General features: G+C 37.3%; 2 protein-coding genes across 5 annotated transcripts in view; one reads left to right on the top strand and one right to left on the bottom strand.

Moving 5' to 3' along the window:
* LOC134802307 (uncharacterized) overlaps positions 1–24,443 on the bottom strand; it is a 153,451-nt gene that overhangs the window by 116,688 nt on the left and 12,320 nt on the right. The gene's annotated exons all lie outside the window — the stretch shown is intronic.
* LOC134802321 (uncharacterized) overlaps positions 1–24,443 on the top strand; it is a 57,411-nt gene that overhangs the window by 26,495 nt on the left and 6,473 nt on the right. Inside the window, exons 5-12 of the mRNA XM_063774921.1 lie at positions 2,592–2,692; positions 4,274–4,432; positions 5,371–5,493; positions 7,966–8,064; positions 9,168–9,297; positions 11,114–11,237; positions 11,886–12,034; positions 23,951–24,047. Of these exons, the coding sequence (XP_063630991.1) occupies positions 2,592–2,692; positions 4,274–4,432; positions 5,371–5,493; positions 7,966–8,064; positions 9,168–9,297; positions 11,114–11,237; positions 11,886–12,034; positions 23,951–24,047 (982 nt within the window). The remainder of the gene's footprint in view (positions 1–2,591; positions 2,693–4,273; positions 4,433–5,370; positions 5,494–7,965; positions 8,065–9,167; positions 9,298–11,113; positions 11,238–11,885; positions 12,035–23,950; positions 24,048–24,443) is intronic.

Below are 24,443 nucleotides of genomic sequence, written 5' to 3'. Positions count from 1 at the left end.
GAATGTATACCTAAGCGAAAAACTTTACTAAGATAAAATAAAATCTTAATCTTACCAGTCTTTAATTCCTAAATAACTGTATTTGTTAGCATATTCTTACCTGAAACAAAGTAAAACACACAATTATTTAAATGTAAAATATATTATGGAATCCTGTGAAAAAAGCAAGAAAATAACTTGTCAAAAAAATGCTTTATTTCAGACTATCCGATTAGCGATTCGTACCAAATTTGTCAGTAGTACAGTAAGAAAATTAAAAAATACAGGACAAGTGCGAATCGGACTCGCCCACCAAGGATTCCGTACTTTTTAGTGGGTATTTGTTGTTATAGCGGCCACAGTCACTGTAAAAATTTCAACTATCACGATTCATGAGATACAGCCTGGTGAAGTGGTGACAGACAGACAGACGGACAGTGGAGTCTTAGTAATAGGGTCCCGTTTTTACCCTTTGGGTGCGGCGCCCTAAAAATAGAGGCGTAGGCGTGAAGGGTCGAACTTTCATACAAATTTGAATCGCGATTTTCTATCGACAAATTGGTTTGGCAGGCATGTTAGTCTTTACGATCATGGTATAATAATATACTCCGCCTGGTACTCCATTCCCGTCTTTTCTAGGTCACCTAACTGACACAAGCCTACGTCATCATGCGACAGCGCTATATGATAATATGCGATAGCGCTATATATAGCGGCCATGTTATTGTGACGTAGGCCTGTGTCACTCTGGGAATAGAAGACCATGTTTTATTAGACTATGTTTACGATTTGACTTGTTAGTTACTATAGTGGTTCTTGGTTTGTATACTACTACTATTTGACTATCTATGACGATGTACAGTCACCTGCAATAATATGCTACACAACGTAGACCGCAAAAATATCTGACTGGATCTTATTTGTAGTCATAAGAGCGTGTCACATATTTTTGCGGCCTTCGAAGAGTAACATATTATTGCAGGTGACTGTACAGTGCAGATCTTTTTAAACACTTCGTCCGCAGATCCACTGGCTTGACAACCAGCATGAAATCGAAATAGAATTCGCACAAAAGAGTCAAGAAAAACAGATGCAAACGTCATACATGTAAAGTGACACTGCCTTCTGTTATTATAATTAATTGAATCATACAGTGACATATGTGTAAAAGCAAGCATTTTTACATGCCATGTTATTTAACTTTACTTGAAATTAGAATTCTAGATTTTTCTGAGATTGTCGACTGGACTATACTCTGTATCTTAAGGTATTTAAATAAAAGTAAACAAAATCTACCCTCAAATGGGTCCTTAACCCAGTTGAGGGTAGATGAAAACATTACACGATCAAATAATATAGGTTAAAGTCGGTCGTTCAATGACTCATCCAGGCAGTTTTGTATTTGGTTGGTTAACCAAAGGGCCATATTAATTATGGCTTATGGCCCTTTAAATTTTTGACATAGGCACGTATTGTCCTTAATCCCGCCCTAGAGCGGTAAAGTAGAACCATATGTAATGTAAATACTATAAACGCGTTAGTTAAACCATTATTGCAATATACATTTACTTAATGTAAATAAATAACTTTAATTGTATTCCGACCGGAACCATATAAAAAACATAGGAATGCAAAGATAACCGACCTTGGCGAGTGAATGTAAGTTATGTAAACTAACACGCTCCAGTTCACTCGTATTGGGTTCAGTAAAAACTGGGAGAAAAAGTAACTTAAGATCTGGCCGGGGGCTTGGGTTACTGTAGTATTGAGTAGAACTGGCGTGGATTATGAAAGGGTTTTTGTGGAGTTATCTAGAGCAGCGGTTCTTAACACATTCAGTGCCGAAAACCCGACTATCGGGTATTTATTTCGTTCCCAGGCCGGACGACCCGATAGACGGGATTGTGGTACTACTGCTTTATATGACGAAATTGTTGGCGCGGACGTCTTGTTTGGCTGGGTGGCAATGAATGTGTTAAACTTTTTTGGCGACGGTATGTAATCTTTTGGAAAACTAAATATTTGACGGAGCCCCAAATTAACTATTTAAGTGTGGACCAGAGGTAAAGAAGAGTTGGTTATTGATTGGTTTTCGCTATCGAACCCCCACAGAGGCGTTGCGGAGCTCTAGAGGTTCGCGGAGCACACTTAGAGAATGGCTGGTCTATAGATTCTAGATCTAGACTAATCTCTAGAGAGTCTAGAGTACTCTAGAGTATAAGAACATTTACCTAAATTGCATATAATCCAAATTTCTTATAAAATTTGGGGTCAAATCGGTAGACCTCAGGAAGCTCTAACATTGACCTTTGTTTGATCCACACTGTAAAACGAAACCTTGTATAAGCAATGTGGCTAATTCCGTCATCCCTCCACGAGCGTATATTTCTTTGATTTTCAATCATAGGAAAAAAAACCATTTGCATTTGATTGCTGAAACTAACAGCAATCGCTGCTTTGTCGATGAAATTATCAATTTTGTTCGTTGTTCGAGAAAAATGCTTGTGGACGGAATAGGTCCCTATGACGGAATTAGCCACTTTGACTTTTTATTATAATTTCGTTAACAGTCTCTGGTGAGTACAAAATTAATATTGTCAATTTGTCACCAGGTATCAACTGGAGGTCCCGTCACAATCTCCAGGGCAACGGCGTCAAAAATGGCTACACGGCTGTGTCTGATGCGCTTAACAAGCTCTTGGTTAAATACCAGGTGAGTACCTCATCATAACCCTAACACCGTGTAATAACACTCTTTATGACCCTATAGCAGAGCGCTGGTGGCCTAGCGGTAAGAGCGTGCGACTTTCAATGCGGAGGTCGCTGGTTCAAACCCCGGCTCGTACCAATGAGTTTTTCGGAACTTATGTACGAAATATCATTTGATATTTACCGTCGCTTTTCGGTGAAGGAAAACATCGTGAGGAAACCGGACTAATCCCAACAAGGCCTAGTTTACCCTCTGGGCTGGAAGGTCAGATGGCAGACCCTTTCGTAAAAACTATAGTGCCAACAATTCTTGGGATTAGTTGCCAAGCGGACCCCAGGTTCCCATGACCCGTGGCAAAATGCCGGAACAACACGAGGAAGATGATGATGAATACTTTTAATGACCCTACTCGTGTGTGATGATTTGATGAAAAATATATAATAACCAAGTCATTGACCTTCCATTGTCCGCGAAATTACGGCAAAACCCTCTTGTAATATAGTTTTAAATGTTATAATAAACATAATAATAAGACGCATACAATGTGCTACAACAAGCCAATACCATCAGACCATCACGGTTAACACAACGACATAGAGTCCATTTTAGCTTAGCTAAAATATACATAATGTATATAAATATATGTGGTTTTGAGTATTTTGAATATGACCGTCAGAAGACAATAAGACAGACAGACACGCTCGTTTAATATTTTTGTATTTTCCGTGTGTTATTGAATTGTCACAATATGTATGTCGCAAATTTATAAGATACTTATCAATACACCTAATAAAACAAAGTCCCCCGCCGCGTCTGTCTGTTTGTGTGTTTGTATGTTCGCGATAAACTCAAAAACGACTAAACGGATTTTCATGCGGTTTACACCTATCAATAGAGTGATTCTTGAGGAAGGTTTAGGTGTATAATTTGTAAACCCTTGCTAAACCGGGGCGGTAGCTAGTTATTCATAAAACAATACATAATTACAACAAAAGCATTGCTAAATGTAAAAGTATAGGTAGAGTATTTGGATAGCTCTAAAAAAATCAGATGCCCCGATTTTTGGAAAATTTTATGTCATATAAAGGGACAATTCACCTATGGAGTTGCTGACGTCCATAGGCTGCGGTGACCGCTTACCATCAGGCGGACCGTATACCGTAATCTTGTTTGCCAAATTGCCGCCAACGTGGTATAAAAAAAAATTGATTACTTCTCGACTAAGGCTTCTTAAAATATCCGTTGTCGTGTTTGCCGCTCCCGTATTGGCTTAAGGGGCCCACTGATTAACAGTCCGCCGGACGGTATCGGCCTGTCAGTTACAAAATATTGACAGTTCCGAACAACTGACAGGCCGATAACGTCCGGCGGACTGTTAATCAGTGGGCCCCTTTACACAGCCACGAAAAACGTTGTCTCCCTACCTGACACTGCTTGTATACTCTGTAATAGACTCGAAGGCCAATGATGATGAGTAGTTTAGTTTCGACTTTACGGTAGAACACACAACACTTTATCCACATGTCTTAAATAAGAACTTTTTGGTTTCCAAAAAGAAACCCTAAAATCCATTTTTCTTCTCAGGGTTTGCCAGAAACGAGCGACGGGACAATGCAAGCCCTTATATCAGCCACCAAGCTTGTGCCGTATGACAGCGCATTATTTATATTGACGGATAGAGCCCCAGGGGATCTTCAGAGGCTCCCGTTGGCTGTGAGAGCACTAGTTGAGAAGCGACTAAAGGTAAGCCCTATAACCATGATTATTATTTATTACTAACACCGGAACAGTTGAGGCAGCAGAAAACTTTGTTTTAGAGCCCATCTAAGAGTCGATCGATATGTCGGCGGCCGATCGTAAGATCAGGCATATCGTAGAAATTCCTAGGCATATCGTGAAACGTGAAAATCATTGACTCGTTTCCCTGAGTCGACGGCCTATTTCTGGGCAGTTTGCCCTTCGGGCATCTGAAGCAACCTAACGAACCTATCCTACCTATATATTGGTTTCATGTGACTATCGTCAAAACATTACACAGGAACATTACGATCTGCCTGATCTTACGATCGGCCGCCGACAGATATAAGTCCGTCTGAGCTAATTTAAATTGTATGCCTAAGTGAATTTTATGTCAAATGGTGACTTTCCCACACTCTATTGCTTGCCAAATCGGTGCTAAGACTGCAGAGAAGGCTTGGACTGATGCCTATATTTTAGACTCGAAAATGTTGGCATAGCATAGAGGACATCATATGCATCACTACGAGTATATCACTTCTTCTTAGTCAATGGGGTTGGCCGGTCGAAGTATTTAGCAAATGGCGCCAGCATAGCTTGCCCTGTCAATGCCTAGAATTGTGTCATGTTTTTGTTTTTTTAATGGAATGCTATGCCTTTGATGCCAGCCCTTTAAGCCAAATCTCGTAGAAAAAGGGGCAAGCTATGATAGCGGATAGCGCCATGTATGCAAACCTTTGACAGTTGCCAACCCCATTTAGATAGCATTCCATCCACTGCCACACACCCAGAAACTGCGAGGTTGCGTAATGCAACCATAATGTGATTTGTGGCGTGTAGTTTTTAAAATATATTTTTATAATATGTATGCTAGTTTTAAAGTAGTTATGTATGGGCCACCATTATCATTCATTCATTCATTATTTATTTATTTATTTCAACAGGTGTACACGATCTGGACGAACCCATCTCTGCCGGCGATTGACATAGAACAACAGATTCAAGGTCTGAAGAACGTCTCCAAGCACACCGAGGGAGAAGTGCTGACTTACACACTGCAGGGATTGGTAAAATGCTGCATTATGTTATATCAATGTAAATAAATATTTCGGGGACAATCTTACATAGGTCGACATAGCCCTAAACTAAGCAAAGCTTGTACTATGGGTACTAAACGGCTATATACATACTTATATACATAGATATGATAGATAACATCTATAACACAGGAATAGTAGATTGTTAACCAAGGGATGAAATGATGCCTTTCACCCGAGTTAAACACTCTAATTTTCATTTCGAATACGAGGAAAGTAAAATGCATGTGTTTTTTTAAAAACATGACTTACATGACTACTATACTTATATACATAGATATGATAGATAACATCTATAACACAGGAATAGTAGATTGTTAACCAAGGGATGAAATGATGCCTTTCACCCGAGTTAAACACTCTAATTTTCATTTCGAATACGAGGAAAGTAAAATGCATGTGTTTTTTTTAAAACATGACTTACATGACTAAGTATACATTTTTATAGTATTTTTTGAGGGTACTTTCAATTACCAATTTAGGCAAAAGTATCGTTATTTATGGAATGGGGAGTCAAATATCAGAATGGAAATTGTATAACAAATCCATTTATACCCAAATTTCAATTGATTATCGTGAAAAAACTTATAAAATCGTACTTGGAACCTAAAATGCTCTAGTGCAGTAACGTATCATTTTCTGCACACCTTTTAGAACAACAGTGACCCTCTTTCAGAGCATGAATATACATAAATATTCGTGCTGAGCACACAAAAATTACTAGGATTCAAACCCGGGACCTCTTGCTTCGTATTTAGGCAGGGTCACTACCGACTAGATTAGGAGGCAGTAAATTTTTCAGCAATATAGTCAGCTTCTTCAACATTTCTGACTGTTCTGAGATGTAAACGACCTCACGTACCGCCTGGGTTGCTGTTTTACTATAGGTATATATTATCGGTTTTATTATCATTAAGGTGCGAAAATTCGCAAGCAAGATGGATTAAATTGCCTGTTGGGCCTGTAAAGAGGAGTTTGTTGAGAACCATAGAAAACAGAAGAGGAAAGATGCTTAGACACCTGCTACGACACGATGAATTTATCAAAAATATCATTGAAGGGAGAGTTGAGGCAACGAGACGGAGGGGGAGACCAAGGAGAACGTACATAGCGCTAGATCAAGTAAAGGAAAAGCTCAACGTCGTGTCGTATCAGGCTGTTATGGAGAAGGCAGAGGACCGACATGCATGGAAATCGCTCCACTGACAAGAGTCTAACTCTTAAATAAATGATGATGTTGATGAGGGCCTGTAGGTCTTCGAAATATCACTAAAACAAGTCCTTTGGTGGACAATATCTCTAAAAACTCGACGACGAATGGTCGTACACTTAATTTTAGTATCACGAGTTTTGCAACATAGTAACGAACATTATGGACTCATGTCTTTCTACCAATAATTTAGTCCCATAAATGGTTCACTCTCACAGGTCGTAAATGTTTAATAGACTTTCTATTTTCACGTGCTTGCAACTTTGTTGTCATAGTTTATAGTTCAATATTGGGTCCATTTGTATGTGTTAAAGGTTTTTTTAAACTCATCATCATCCTATAGTTCGTAAATTTTTAGCATTTGAAAAAAGGTAAACAATCTTGACATGTCTTTTTATTGAAAAACACTTTTGAAAAATAAGTCACGGCAAATATGTAACAATTATGAATCATATACGATCATTTACATTCTTTTGCTTTCATAAGTAAAAGTTACAGATTTTTAAAAAGCGTTTTCAATTAAATGACCCGTCAAGATCGCGCAGTCTTTTTCTATTGCTAAAAAAACGAACTATAACATGATATCATCTTCCTGGTATTATGCCATGGGCTCGCTTAAGGGGCCCACAAATTACCAGTTCGCCTGATATCGTCCGGCGAACTGGTAATCAGTGGGCACCTTTAGGGAGCTGAGGTTCTAATGATTATGAAAGTGTCTACATTTCTGAACTTCCATCCAACCAGATAGGGGAAACTGGCTTCATTGGGATTAGTCGTTTTGATGTTGTCTTTCACCGAAAAGGGACTAGTATCATATGACATTTCGTGCACTGTATCGAAGTACTCATTGGTACATTGGCAGGAATCAGGGTTCGAACCCGCGATCTCCAGTTTTAAATTCGGAAGCCGTGCTGCTAGGTTACCAACACGACGAATTAGAACCATGTCCTCCGGCGTGAAAGGCGCACGCGCGTCAACATTTTTTCGTTGTTTGTTTTACTCCCCAAAAAATGTGACAGAGTGGAGCTTTTTGCACGGGGTGAAATTGAATTTTTTAATTTTTCTCAAGAGAATATACAGCTAGAAAGACATGCACTGAACTTTTTTTATTTATTTGATATAAGACAATAATAGAAGCGTGACAGAGCAGAGTGGTCAGAAACAAGGCTATAAGTATATTGGAAGAACAGTTCTTTAAAAGTATGTAATAGTATAATAACTATTTTTGACAGGACGTGGGACCAAGCGATATGGACGAAATGCATTTGGAGGTTCAGGCGCAGCCGCGACAGGCCAGACTCAACACTATTGAAGAGGACGATAAATTTGAAGTAAGAGACCTAATCCTTCTCATTGTTAGACCTTGTTCCTTTTTACAAGCTTTTATTTAACTCCTATTTTTTATTTAGCTTTTATTTAATTTTAAGAAGAAGAACAAAGATAGTGTATAAGGGAGAAGTGGAAGTGGGAGTTGGAAGGGGTAGACCTCGGCGGACTTTCTCTGATCAGATTGGGGAAATCCTGAAGAAAGGCCAGGTCAAGAGCACCCTAAACCGGCGAGCGTGTATGAGGAATGTTATGAAGGTGAAGGAAGCGAAAGAGATATGTCAGGATCGTAGCAAGTGGAAATCCGTGGTCGCTGCCTACCCCTCCGGGAAATAAGCGTGATTATATGTATGTGTATGTATGTTATTTAACTTCCAATCTTCGTATAGTATCAGTTATTGTTACGTCATACGGGATTGTTATGCCATTTAGGGTTCTTGCTAAATTGGAAATTCTATAGCGTAAGTATTGAACCGAAGACTGAGAATAAATTATTTCAACCAAATAAAAGAAAAGGTTCACGTCGTATTATACCAGAAGGTTAAGGAGTTGGCAGAGGACCGGACGAGTTGGAGATTGCTCCACCGACAAGAGCACAGCTTTTAAATATAAAGAAGAAGAAGAAGTATTGAACAACCAATTTAGCTAGGACCCTAAATGGCGCAATAATCGCGGAGCGTGATGGTAACTGTGTATGAACAAATAGTTTTTTTAAAGGCGCCTAAGCCTTTACAAGATTGTGCTGAAGCGTGGAATACTGTAAAATCCCGGAGACTATGATATATTACGATGACTTATTGACATCCAATTGATCTGATGACGGAGACGGAAGATTGCCATTGACGGACATACGAACGTTGATTACTAAAACAACGCAACTTACAGTTAGTAAAATAGGTTTCGATAAGATGTAAGAAAAGTAGTTTGCACTAAGAACTTGTATAAAAAAAATACACCGTATTTGTGACGTTATCTATGAAAAGGGACCTCATCGTCGATGGCGCTTACGCCATTATTAACGATGCCGCGCGACGCTATGCGGCGTAAGCGCCATCGACAATAAGGTCACTTTTCATAGATGCCCCATTTGATTTTCCGTCTTTTTCAGACTCTACTAGTACGAAGAGGTGGTGGTGGTGCCACCTCCTTGGGTATACCAGTGGAATACGGAGTGACTGCTCTCAAGATATACATCGAGGGCGACGTGGAACATGCTGTGCTGTACCCTCCCAATGATGGTGAGTAGTTTAAGGGTGGTATTCCACCTGTCCAATGTATATTTTGTCTCACATTTTGGTTAGTGAGAGAGTGAGACGCAATGAGATTGGACCAAGATATTGGACAGATAGAATACCACCCTAAGTAATCTTGTTATGAGCAATATGCATCGACATCCAACGTGCCTGTTTTGCGTGGAAAACGGAGGTAGCGCTACTCTATCCCTAGTTCTTCCATGAAGCCTAGCAATGCTTTGAGATTAACTAACTGTGACCCTTTTTCTGCAAAAATAAATATGTATCTGAATGTGATTGCTTACCGCATCATGTAGGGTGCTCAGGAACCTGAGGTGCCTTGCCCTTTATAGTTCCCTTTTATCCCTAAATGATTCCCTTTCCTAAAGATTTTCCGAAATCGATTAACCCGTGTTAGTGGTATCGGGGAACGTTTCAATGTCGGTTAAAACATGTTTTCCATTATAAGATTGATGGTATCCTGCATGTCAAAAAATAACGATCATAATTTGGAATATTTTAGAGATAATGTGTCCACAAATGAGCGGTTCCGGTTATTTGCCAAGCATTGTCATAACATACTGACAAACAACACTCCTGACCAATTGTGGATCTTACGGCTTGGGCAGAAGGGTTATGAAGTGTCGGTTACTTGTGTATATTGTGCGGGCATGACTGACACCGCAAGGTCGGGCGATTTACTTCCAATAGCTCGATCAATGAGGGTTTGGGGGGGACCTTTAGGGTTTGAATTTACTACAGTAAGGTTTGAATACCGGTTAAATTGTCTGGTTGTGGTGGTTGTCTGGAAGAGATCGCTTTTTACCGATAAGACCGCCTGTTGTTTAACCTCTTCTTCCTGTATTATTTGTATTGTTTTCTGTAATGAGGTGTGCAATAAAGACTATAAAGAGTATTTGTATTGTATTGTATTGTATTGTATTGTATTGTATTGTAAATTGTCTATCATGAATTTAACGTTAACTTAACGTTGTCATTTTATGCCATTAGTTAAAAAATTAAATAAATAATTTAGCCTATACGCGTCCCAATGCTGGGCACAGGCCTCTCAAGCACGAGAGGGTTTGGGCTCTAGTCCCCTCGCTACGCTATGTCAGTAGATACTAGTAGATAATAAAAAATATGCGGTTAATGACAGTAGGATAGGGCAAATTGATTAAATTGGCAAATTGCACGGTCATTTTACGAGTAGTATCCGGGATTAGACCGTGTTTCAAAGTTGGAATGATTTTATGTGCTTCTTGTATGTACCTAGGTAATAAGTCTTAGTTGATCGGAATATTATTGCGACTGCAATTTGAAAACTATACGTCGCTTATTTATTTACTTTGATAACAATAACAGTCATCCGTGTTCGTCATAACAAATTATTTGAAATATTAAATACCTCCAACGGAATAATGTAAAAGCGGGCGGAGTTTTTTAAATCGTAATAAATATAAAAGCCTCGGTAGAGAGTACCATTTTGTACCATTTGGAGTTGAAATTCTAGGTCCATGGGGTCCCAGCGCGCACAAGTTGTTCGCAGAAATCGCGAAGCGTCTGGTTGACGTAACTGGTGACCGAAGAGCTGGCGGCTACCTCGCACAACGTATCAGCATTGCGATACATCGAGGAAATGCCGCCAGCATTCTTGGTATAATGCCTCAAAGGCCTATTCTAGATTTAAGCTAGTTATTAATTTCGTTTAGAGGTACCACTGTGTGTAAATAAATGACTATATTACAGTAAAAAAAAATGCTTGTATAGTTGTTTGTTGTGAAGAAAATAAAGATTCTAAAAGTAAACTGTTTTCCACCAGCTCCTCAAGTGGACCTGTACAACATGACTTCAGTACGAGCTTTCTCCTCCGCCTCAAGAACTGATGAGCTGTCTCCAAGGGAGGTGTTCCTCGTGTTCCCTGGGGCTGATCCTCAGAACGAGGCGTGAGTATTGTATATCATAACATAAATAGATTTATATCGAACTATATGAACCGTGATTACCTTTTGTATCTAAGAAAAATACTATTTATAATTTTATTTCGACGTCAGCAATTGGACACGGAGGAGACAGTAAAAGATATAAAAAATATAAATGTATATATCTTGAGGGATCTTCGGTTTGACATGTCGTCTCGTGCCTCTGACTCTGCTCTTATTACAGAAGTTTGGACTTTAACTTTCAACCAGAAAATTATTTGTGAATATGCCTTCCCCCATTTATCATTTAATTTTGATTGTTTTGTGAATAAAATGCATGTAACTGCGTCGAAATATCGGGAGCTCGAAAACAATACAAAAGGTAATCACGGTTCATATCCCGGTCGATATAAGTGTAGTGAAAATAACCGTGACTCATTCAAAACTGTTATAACTGTGTGGTTTTTTTTTTTGCCGTTTTTTGCGTAATGGTACGGAACCCTTCGTGCGCGAGTCCGACTCGCACTTGTCCGGTTTTTTAAAAGCACACGCCCTCGCCCAAGAAACACCTTGCTTATTTCTTATTTCCCTCTCATTGATCGTCACTGGTACGTCTACTATAAGATTGTTAAATTATTTAATTATTGTATTAAAACCATCTCTATCCAACAGATTAAAAGTCCTACCAATGAAGCCAGCGGACTCGCCCTCAGCTCAAGCGGGCATGTGGCATTTATCCGTCCGCTGCGACACTTGCGACTACCACCTGCGGGTGCTAGCACGGGCACAGCTCCGCTTTCACGCCAGCTTGAAGGCCACAGGTCAGTCTATAACCATAGGGTGCACTATAGAGCCACAAGCCAGACACTTGACGATCAACAGGACAACAGGTTAGACTGTGACCATAGTGATAGCGACCATAGCGAGCATGTGGTAACTATCTGTTACACTTGCGATTACCATATGCGTGTTAGCATGGGCACAGCTCCGCTTCCACGACAGCTTGAAGGCCACAGGTCAGTCTATAACCATAGGGTGAACTATAGAGCCACAAGCCAGACACTTGACGATCAACAGGACAACAGGTCAGACTGTGACCATAGTGATAGGGATCATAGCGAGCATGTGGCAACTATCTGTTACACTTGCGATTACCACATGCGTGTTAGCATGGGCACAGCTCCGCTTCCACGCCAGCTTGAAGGCCACAGGTCAGTCTATAACCATAGGGTGAACTATAGAGCCACAAGCCAGACACTTGACGATCAACAGGACAACAGGTCAGACTGTGACCATAGTGATAGGGATCATAGCGAGCATGTGGCAACTATCTGTTACACTTGCGATTACCACATGCGTGTTAGCATGGGCACAGCTCCGCTTCCACGCCAGCTTGAAGGCCACAGGTCAGTCTATAACCATAGGGTGAACTATAGAGCCACAAGCCAGACACTTGACGATCAACAGGACAACAGGTCAGACTGTGACCATAGTGATAGGGATCATAGCGAGCATGTGGCAACTATCTGTTACACTTGCGATTACCACATGCGTGTTAGCATGGGCACAGCTCCGCTTCCACGACAGCTTGAAGGCTACAGGTGAGTCGGCATCATGAAATCATCATCATCATCAACTTAAGGGTTATTCTTCTCGAAGTAATTTTCCAGTTTTCTCTTACTTGCCGCCTGCTCTTTACTTTTTGATTCCACATTAGCTCCACATGGTCCAGACTCCAGACACAAAAAGACTTACCCCCTTAAATATTCATAAAAGTTTACGGGCCTGATCTAGTTAAATTATATTTTATCCCTTTCTTACAAATACATAAGTCAAAATGACAGATAAAGACAAACGATTCATAGCTAATTGAGGTTTGTAGCGAGTTTATGAATAAGGAGGTTATTTTATATCCCAGATAGTTACAAGATGACATTACAAAAACAAGAAAAAAAAAAGTGAAATTATAGATGAAATCACGAAAAAAAGAACTCCATGTTTTTGGAGCTTATCCATAAAAACAAAAAAAAATCTGTTTGTGTTCAAGGAAACCATCTAAAAAACTATGGACTTTCCCGTACTTCCAATAATATCGTAAGCTCCAATCAAGGATAAAGCTTTTTCATAAAAACAGGGAAATACCGTTTCTTAAAGAGAATTGTTCATAATAGGAATACCCCGTGACCACAAATTAAAGTTGTACAGGCAAGTCACGTAAAACTTGAATGTGATTATTTATCTATGCATATTGACCACATGACCACAACAGACCTTGTGGGCCAGACAATTGTAAACTAGACTGCAATACAAACCAGAGGTATATTTGACGACCGGTCTGGCCTAGTGGGTAGTGACCTTGCCCGTGAAGCCGATGGTCCTGGGTTCAAATCCCGGTAAGAGCATTTATTTGCGTGATGAGCACAGATATTTGTACCCGAGTCATGGATGTTTTCTATGTATTTAAGTATTTGTATATTACATATACTATTGTTCTTTGGGTACCTACAACACAAGCCTTATTGAGCTTACCGTGGGACTTAGTCAATTTGTGTAAGAATGTGCCTATAATATTTATTTATATTTAAAAAGTTGTCGGATCCGAACGCGAAAATCTATAAAACAGTACTCAATAGAATGACTACTGTGTCTGTATGTAAAACTGTAAATTAAAATAATAAAATAAATTGGGGACGATCTTACACACATCGACCCAAACGCAAATTAAGAAAAAGCTTGTACAGATGTAGTGTATAATTGTTTTTCATCGTATTTTCTCGGAAACGTTCGTATTTGTTATGCTGCTTCAGTCAACACCTCAGTACTTCTTGTACCGAGACTCACTGAAATAGCAAGCGTTTCCGTGAAAACACGGTGGAAAATAATTATGCACTGCAAGACTGCAACTGTACTGTGGGTATTAGACGACCACATATATAAATCATAAATCATTTATTTTTCGTGATAAACTTAGTGTACATACAGAAGTAACATGCTTAATACAAACATAATTACAAATTGTTTACCACGAAATGGGCTCGCCTCAGCATAATGCTGACCCGAGAGTCGATCGGCGCTGGTCTTCCGGCGAGTCCATTTTGGTGGGCCACGAGCGCAACTGTACGGCACGGCCTCGTAGAACTGAACGCAACCACTTGCGGCGGCTGCCAGCGCCATACATACATTGGGGCTATTCATAAATTACGACATTTCAAATTAGGGGGGGGGGGGGGGGGGTCTGGACATCGGATGACGGTAGCATGACGTAGGAGGAAACGGGGTCGTTCGAAGCATGATTTTTGGATGATTTTAGGGGGGGTCCAAAATCGTCAAAAATCGATGACGTAATTTATGGACAGCCCCATACTCGTACTAACAAAATACATACTAAGATGAAAATGAAAGTACTCATAACGCAATTAAATGCCATTACTGAGATCCAAACCCAGGACCACCAACTTAACCGAACCGGTTACCGAGGCCATTTGTGACGTCCCACGGTCAAAGGTACCTTATGGCGGGTATGGAGTTATGCATACCCCAGTAATCTACAATAAATAAGCTATCGATAACACAAAAGATCAACCTTCTAGGTTACGTAGTTACAGAGATATGATTTTTTGAAAATAATGTTGTGAAATGAGCAACTTTACGATAGAGAAGTTTTAAGTTTAGCCGCCTAATAAACTATGTTCCTGAAGTAAGTTACATAGTTGACTACAAATAATAATACCTTATATATCTGAGATTAAAAAAATATTGCGACTTGTTCTGTAATGCAAATAGAAACTTTTGATATCGACTGATTTATGTGTATACTAACCAATCTCTTGAAAATAAAGTTTTATTTCATTTTCACGATTGATTGCAATGAGCTCTCAAGATTTAAATTTTATCTATTAGAAAACGACACTGACAGACAGTTTAAGCAAAAAACAATACCGATTTAGAGGTGAAAATGTATTTTCTGACTTTTTCATATAAAATCACAAAATTGAATATTTTTACTTTTAATGTGACACACAACCAATTTTTCTGAGCACATATGAAAGAAATTCTGTCATTCAAATGAAATAAATCCTAAAACCCCAACTAAATACTATATTTAACCCCTGATGCCACTTTAAACTTACGTAACAATAACAGTATTTGCTCCATACATTTACGAAAAGGTACCTTATGGAAATAAATCTAATAATACATCACTACAAAATATCAATCATATTACAGTTTATCTTTTATGAATAGAAAATATTAATTTACATTAAACTGCCCCAAATTTAATTAGTTCTTCGTCATAATAATCTAAAAAAAGACCAATAATTTGTATGTAATGAAAAGGTACCTTGTGGTCAAGTTACATGATGAGGCATGATGATGATGGAACAGTTAGGATAAACTAATAATATTTTGGGGTTAAGATGGTATAAATCGTCTATTTCTTATCAATAATATATTTCGGTTGCTATTGAAGATAAGCGGCATTGAGGTTCAATGACCTCAGATATTCCATAAGGTAATGCGTCGGGTATTGGCATTTTTCAGCAAACCAATGGCTGATTTACTGCATGCGACCAAACCAAATGAAGATTATTCTAGTTAAGAAAGACTTGACGAGAGTAACTTTGGTATAATAGCAGTCTACTTGGATTTGTGATGTCGGTCTATGTAAGGTTATAATATTTGCGAGGCGCCCCAACCAGAACTGAAATTATCAAATTAGTTTTGCAGAATGCTAATACAGTTCTCTACCAAACTTCTTTTCCCGTATTGACTAGTTTTTTTGGGAATTTACAATCTTTTTTCCATAAGGTACCTTTTCTACTAAACTCTGAGACGACATTAACTAGGCTTATAACTAACTTATAACAAAAATAAAAACAGGTAAACAAACGTTACGCATTAAGGTTTCAGATCACACAATAAAAAAAAATTGAGCATATTTTCACCTCTTTACAAAACATTTCATATCTCCGAAACTAGAAACCCTCATAAGGTACCTTTTCCCGTGGAACGTCACATTTAATAAAGTAATTATTAGGTAATTAACAAGAATCAGATATTATATTTATAACTAGCGACCCGCCGCCGGCTTCGTACGGGTTAACAAATTATACACCTAAACCTTCCTCAAGCATCACTCTATTGATAGGTGAAAACCGCATGAAAATACGTTCAGTAGTTTTTGAGTTTATCGCGAACATACAAACAAACACGCAAACAGACAGACGCGGCGGGGGACTTTGTTTTATAAGGTCTAAGTGATATATATTATATTTATAATCATAATAAATTAAAGTTGGTTAACTTAGGACCTATTTGCAATGATAATAGCACAATAATAACTAACCGAACCAAGTCACGTTTCGTACAAATTATTAACATATTCATGTTATTAAATGAGCTTAACAAAATAAACGACGTATGTGACCCTTAACAAGGTCAAAGAGAATAGATAGTATAGAGGGGTCCTGTTATAGTAAATTTTGTAGTCATAGTAAATTTACTGCCATCTATCGACACACGATTAAAACTCAAAATGAAAATGTATACAACTATCAAAAAAAGGTATATATATGGATTAATGATTTTATTATTTTTACATAATTTCGACCGGTATAGGTATCAGTGAAAGAACATGTTCTTAATGTCATGAACCTATGTGTTAACCCTATACCAGGCTGACAGTTCAAAAATGACAATCGAATGTCAGTCTTACTGATCGAAAATAGAACACATGTTTGAAGTACCGTATGAGGGAAATATATATCCCTTAGCCTGATAAAGGGTTAAAATTGTTAAATAAGAAAACGGTGTCGTCAACGCCATCTAGTAGCATAGGCCAAAGGTGTGTGCGCCATCTATCCGAGAATGACTTTTTCTTGATTTCCGAGGCACGTTTTTTCTTTAGACTTTATTCATCTTATAACTGAGTTACATATGTCTTTGACAAGGTAAATAAAACTGGAACGCAAAAAGCTTTAAGTAGCAATGATAATTTAACATACAGGGTGGCCCCGAACAAACAGACAAATTTTAAGGGGTCACATTACATTTAATTTGAATCATAATCATTTATTTATTTCTAGAATGCGGTACAATAAAAATGTAAATAAAATCAATTTTTGAACAGCACATCCTGCCTGAATAGGCATAGAAATATTGAATATTACCTATAACTATGACTAGATTCTTATGACCTACCATGCAGCATGCAAAAATAATACAGTCATACTACAAAATATGTGGCATATAATCTAAAAATTCTTTCAGGGAGTAAAAAGCATTTTGTACCAAAAAGTCAGACAAAAACAAAAAATAAACTAATAACTAATAATATTAATTTTACTGAGATCTATCCCTTAAAGTAAAGTAAATTTAAAATTTTTGTTCCCTTCGAAACAAAGCACGAAACTAGACATGCATGTAGCTTATGTACCTAAATAAGAAAAAAAGTGGAAACAACTTGTCAAATTGGAGTTTCCCCCATTTTTCCACTTTTGCGTTCATTTTGCAGTTTTTCATTGTATATAGGAAAACGACAAAAGTTACAACAAAACTAATGAGGAACAAAATATTCTCTATTAAATTATCTACAATATTTGTCTTCAAAGTATGTTGCTAAGACTTAAAGTTTTCAAGTTGTGCGTCGTGCAATTTTTCACGAATTTGGCGCGATGTGTTTACCCCTATAACATAACTAGCGACCCGCCCCGGCTTCGAACGGAGTAACAAATTATACACCTAAACCTTCCTCAAGAATCACTCTATTAATAGGTGAAAACCGCATGAAAATCCGTTCAGTAGTTTTTAAGTTTATCGCGAATATACAAACACAACACAATCAGACAGACGCGGTGGGGGACTTTGTTTTATAAGGTGTTAGTGATAGCTGTTACTGAACTGCTACCGCTGAAGGTTTACTAACTTAAGCCCACTTGCACCATTCCACTATCCCGGGGTTAAGCGGTTAAACCGTTAACCCAGTGTCAAATTGTACTGGTAACCATGGCAATTCAAGGTTTAAGCGGTTAACCCCGGGTTGGTAGAATGGTGCAAGCAGCGCTTACTGTATGAACCTTCAAAAACCTGACCGAGAGATATAGTTATTTATTAAAGTACACGGAACTCCGTTTACCGTGTTGTTAAGGAAAATCCGCGGTCCATTGATATATCAATGAGATAAAAAAATGGACAATAATAAAAAACATGACTAAGTGCTGTTTACAGCAAGACTACATACATACTGTCATATAACATAATTTATGGAACATTACTAACCATTCAAGTACAATCAATAGACTTAAAGCAGTCTAGAAGATGTTTTCAATTCAGAAATAGGGTATTTGACTGTATTTAAAATAAATTATTTTACATCATGCATGAAATAAAGCACCAGAAGATTAATAGAAAAACGTGGATAGCAGTAATTTTTAGACACAATTTCTATTTTTAAAACACGTATAAAACTATAAAAAGTAGGTAATTTGATTGTGACGACACATGCTAGTGTTTCATATAAATTCCGTAGTAGCAAAGTCGTTTTAACAGTTCGATAAAAGAAACTGATTTGACTAGTACTCGAATACCCTATTGTTTAACTAGTGTTGATCGCACTTTTACTGAACTTTTGTGGTTCAGAGATTTCCAAACTTTTTAGCGTTTTCCCCTCGTTCCGTACCGTATAGATTACGTGACACACCGTCGATTTTTAGATGGGATTTGATCCACTAGATGGCGTTGTTATAATATTGTCTAATTTCTTTTTTTTTGCGTTAAACGCAATCGCTTGTTACAACGAAAGGCGGCATTTTAGCTAGAAAAGGAACTTAAAGATATACCTATTAAGAAAATAAGATAATTCTCGGACATCATATCGGAACCTACGTCATCAAATGATTAATATGTTAAGTGATTAGCGCGTCGATTACATAATTGATGATGACAACATATCATGACATAATAAATGACACGAAAAAATTAAAAGCAATGTATTTCAAATTTCAACCAGTTGTCTACACAACACTGCATGGATATCTATATTAGGGTCCTCTATTTTTAGTTAATAACGTTTGTGACAATGGTGACCTATGTCAATTTGTGATATGTTACTCTGATGTCAGAATGGGGTTGGCAACTGTCAAAGGTTTGCCTAGATGGCGCCATCATAGCTTGCCCCTTTTTCTATGAAATTTGGCTTAAAGAGCTGGCATCCAGGGTATTAAAAAAACAAAAATTTGACACAATTCTAGGGATTGACGGGGCAAGCTATGATGGCGCCATCTGCTAAAAACTTCCACCGGCCAACCCCATTGGGAAGATTGAACTGATTTAAACTATCAGTTAAACGGGAATAACGGGGTAAGTAGGTCTTAGTCAATTAGTAAATTCATAACCGTCAAAACAAAATGAATACTTACGTTTTTCCGACTATTAAGGGGCCCACAGATTACCCGTTCGCCGGACGATATCAGCCTGTCAGTTGTTCGGCACTGTCACCTTTTGCGTTTAACTGACAGGCTGATATCGTCCGGCAACTGGTAATCTGTAGGCAACTTTACATGTATGTAAGTTGAGCCTAAGGGCACGTTTACACAGTGTAAACAAGTCATTGTGGTATATTTCGTAATGTTTGATTGCATGCAGGATTATATCGACCAATGTTTACTTATAAATATGATAATAGTCTTGACACTTGCGCCATGACACAAAGTTCAATTCACAAACTTAATAAATAATTTACAAACCATAATCTGGCAAATCAATCTGTCTGTTGAAAAAGGGCGCGAAATTAAAATTTGTGTGGAAAATCCATCTCTTTGCACCTTTTTCTTCTTTACAAAAGGAAACAGGTATTTTTAAAGACACATATATTTTTCATTTTTGTTCCTGTAACGTTATAGGAAAATTATAGTATATTCTACATTATCAAACTACACAACGGGACTTATCGCGTATTTAAGATTTACCTCCGACGTTTCGAGGACGCCGTTGTCCCCGTGGCCTCGGAGAAGACACCGATTAAATACGCGATTAAGTCCCGTTGTGTCGTTTTATAATGTTTAATAATCGTGAAAGTTTAAATCAGTGTATAGTATATTCTAGTTTTATTATTATAAAAATTGGCTTTACAAACACCAGTACTTAAAAAACTTAGTATCCAGGCAAAACAACAAAAAAAAAGAAAATCCAACCTCAAAACGTCAAGTTGACAGCCGGCCATCTTCCCAAAATGGCGACGCACTCTTTCCGGGTCAAGGACGCGCGATGCACGCTCGAACGTGGAATCTTGCTTTTTTAAATGCCGAATGCTTTCTACAATCAGCCAACCAGTTTTTTTCACACCATGTTACGTGATCGCTTTTGAAATAAGAATTGTAACTGTCGTAAAGTCGTATTTAGATTGTATTTAGTCGAATTGATTTGCGAAGAAAGAATACTTTTTTTTTATTACTGTAGATATTATAAATAAGCACTGTCATATTTAAACGTGTACTTTTAATTTGACCTCTATTATTAGTATTATAAAGTATGTTTTGTTTTGAATGAATGTTGTGCGTGTATGAAATAGAGGAAACCATTGTTTAAAATGGCGGAAATAGTTTATAGAAAAAAAACTAATGATGCTAATCCCGTTTTGTGTGGCAAAAACTTTGTTCTTGCTGATTAACTATAATAGTAATGATTAAATAAGCGTCCGTGTATCATTTTTTGCGTCTACGTTTAAGTACTGTAATAAGTTGTACCGTATGTTTCTATAGAAATATAAAAATAACTAATAATATCCGATAGAAAAAAATCTACAGTTACATTTGTTGTAACTGTTGCATATTATTCTGTGCAACACTATACATAATTCTAAATAAATTAAAGGTCTAGAAACTATATCTTAAAAACTTATTAAAGAATCAGTTTAATAAAATAACATTTTGTGCTGAAAGTAGACTAACTACGAAAAAACATTGATTTTTCGACAGTAGTTCAAAAAAATATTGTTAAACTTTTGTAGTAATGTAATAGAAACATAAAGCCGTTACGCACTGAATTATATATATTTATAAACAATAAACACAAGACATTATTAATAACTATACCAAATTTTACGTTTCTACGTCAAACGGTTTCTGAGAAAAACGCATTTAACCGATTTGCAAGACCAATGTGAGCCCATAAGTGCTCAGTGAACAAAGTTTTGTACGGAGCACTAGAAATATAACAGAATCTTCGATTTACACACGATATAAGATATAAAACACTCTTTGACACCAATCGCTTCGTTAAAATCGATGAAGGTCACTGTTTGTCAAACTATAACGACATGACGCGGCGACGTTAAGTAATAAACTAAACCAAACAAATGAAGATAATTTATTACTGTAGATTCACGATAACTGTTCGGGTTCTAATAAGGCAGAGGTTCTCAAACGGTTTTATCATGCAATCTTTAAAGTATTAATAAATCTAGACCGATTAAAAATACCACGTGTCCCAAAATTCAACGATAAGCTACCAGAAGATGGACCTGCTCATGACTACTCGAGGAAAAAAAAGAAAAAAAATATATGTCAATTTATTATGGAATTACAAAAAAAATGAAAGTCGACACTCCTATATAGTGGTATTTTTAACGACCATGTCTACAATTTTTCAATTTTTTTTATTTTTTTTCCTGGAGTAGTCATGAGCAGGTTCATCTTCTGGTGCCAGCTTATCGTTGAATTTTGGGACACGTTGTATACTTGTTTGGGAATCATTATCTTATCTATGAGTAGTGTAGTTTTTTTATGATTCAATAGAAACAATATTAGTGCTAAGTTCAAGTTTAAAATTCAATCAGCTCTTTAATTACATATTTCAAACATATTTTCGTCTGTAATTGTCCTAGTTTCTGTTGTACTTAATCAGAGCATACAAGTAAAATCAATATCATGAATGTCGGTATGTTCGATTCAGGTGAAAATTTACATACATTAGAAAACCTCTGTAAATTTAGATATAATACCAGCAATACTCAAAGAGTTTTGCTAGCAGGAATAGAGCAAAGAGACATTATTAATAGTCTTTTCAGACATTTGGCACACCGTTCTGACCATTCTTATTTTTTGACATAAACAAGTTTTTGCAGGTCATTAAATGACCATCTGTAGACTTTATTTGGTAGTACATGAACCGGGGTTTGTATATGAACCGGGCTAAACGTCTAACCCTACGAACGAGGATGTATGACCATTCTATATGCACTGTAAGGCCTCAAAATAATTTTATTTCTTTTAAAAACTCACCATCTCCGGTTGATTCAGCTTTTATGTGTGATTATTGTGCGCCGAATATATTTAAGACTTTATTCAATAAATAAAATTTAAATATATTTATATTGAATAAAGTCTAAAACTGAAGGGAGAATACCAAAAAAGAAAGGCAGAGGAAAAGTGTGCAAGCTTAAGAGAAAATCCATGTACCTACCTAAACTAAAAATCGTAATTCAAGACCAAAAAAAGTAAGACTATGTTGCCACTTTTTACTAGCGCGTTTTGTATTTATGTAAAATTAAGTAAATAAAAGTACTTTTTTAAATCGTAGGAGTAAAATTACCAATAAATAAATTATTTTAGCGTGTTTATTTATAAAAAGGAATTTACTATTTTACAAACAAATTATTGCAGTGGCAACATTGTCTTACTGTTTTTGGTTTTGAATTACGATTTTCAGTTTAGTAACGTATCAGGAGCTCAAAGCATCAGCAGGGAGAAGTACGGAATGGCGATTTCTATACCGACAAAAGCCAGGCTCGATGAATTTTTTATTTAGTTTTCACTGATATACTCGTAATTATATGCCGAAAGCACAAAACGCAAGTAAGTATAACGGGTTAGCACTGATTGACTAGCACGTCATCTTTTCGCGGATTAGCAAAGTAATATTTTGGTTTTGATAAATATGAATTTCCGCAAAGTAACGCCTGATTCTATTCACTATGCCGAAAGTATCTTAAGCTAGCACAAATACAAGGTGCGATGGACCGTTGTGTTGCGTTTTGGGTACTTATGTTACTTTACCAAGTACCTATTGTTATCATCAATAAGTAATCGTGAAGATAAAAAAGTTTATGAATCTCTTGCAGTTGCATAGTATAAACATAAACCAATGAGGAAGCAAAACATATAGCAAAGGTTATCAGGAGCTGATAACAGCATACACTCATTCATAGGACACGAGTATTGAGGTCAATAAATACATAAGTATATTTATTTATGTACGAAAAATTAATATAAATAAAGCAACGGGTTACACTCCGGGAGTGCCGGCAGAAGTGAAAACTCAATGACATTGTAACAGTTTTTCGATCAGGTCACGTGTCCGTCTTACGTCTTACGAATCTTACGGTCACGTGACCTGTTGCGAGTTTAACATTTTTTCCCCATCACATAAAGCGCACAGCGCCGCTAAAGAAGTTTTCACTTCAAAAATATACAATAGGGAATATTACTTAAAACTCAGAGAACGATATATATAATATATAAATAGTTAAATACATAGAAAACATCCATGACTCAGGAACAAATATCTGTGCTCGTCACACAAATAAATGCCCTTACCAGGATTTAAACATAGGCTTCATAGGCAGGGTCACTACCCACTAGGCCAGACCGGTAATCAAAACGACAGGATACGATATGTCCACTAACCACGAGACTCACTGAAAGGAATTAAATGATAATGTGTGTGTGTTTCATTTACAGATATGCTGAAGATCAGAATCATGGGCCCAGTGGCGAGTGTTAGAGAGTCAGCGCTAGTCGACGAGTACGGATCCGAATTGGCCAAACTACCTTTCAGGTTTGTACATATAAGGTGTGCCTAGTTCTATGTAATTACATGTAAATATAGTAAAATGAGAAGACAATAGTTTAAGGGGGCCCACTGATTACCAGTTCGCCGGACGATATCAGCCTGTTAGTTAAACGCAAAAGATGACAGCTCCGAACAACTGACAGGCTGATATCGTCCGGCGAACTGGTAATCTGTGGGCCCCCTTAAAGTATAAAAATTAAAAAGGTTTTTTAGCTATATTCTACGTAGTGAATAAACCTATAGGTAATATTGAACAACTTTTACCCTAAATGGGATACCCTAAAAAGGAGAAAAAAATTGTCAGTTTCGGCTAATTTTTTTTTCAAATGTCAATTTTTTCGCGATTTTGTAATTTGTTCATGGTGTGTCTAGGTTTTCACC

Source organism: Cydia splendana, chromosome 24, assembly GCF_910591565.1.
Source record: "Cydia splendana chromosome 24, ilCydSple1.2, whole genome shotgun sequence".
Taxonomy (NCBI): domain Eukaryota; kingdom Metazoa; phylum Arthropoda; class Insecta; order Lepidoptera; family Tortricidae; genus Cydia; species Cydia splendana.
This window is presented reverse-complemented; position numbering and strand designations above follow the sequence as displayed.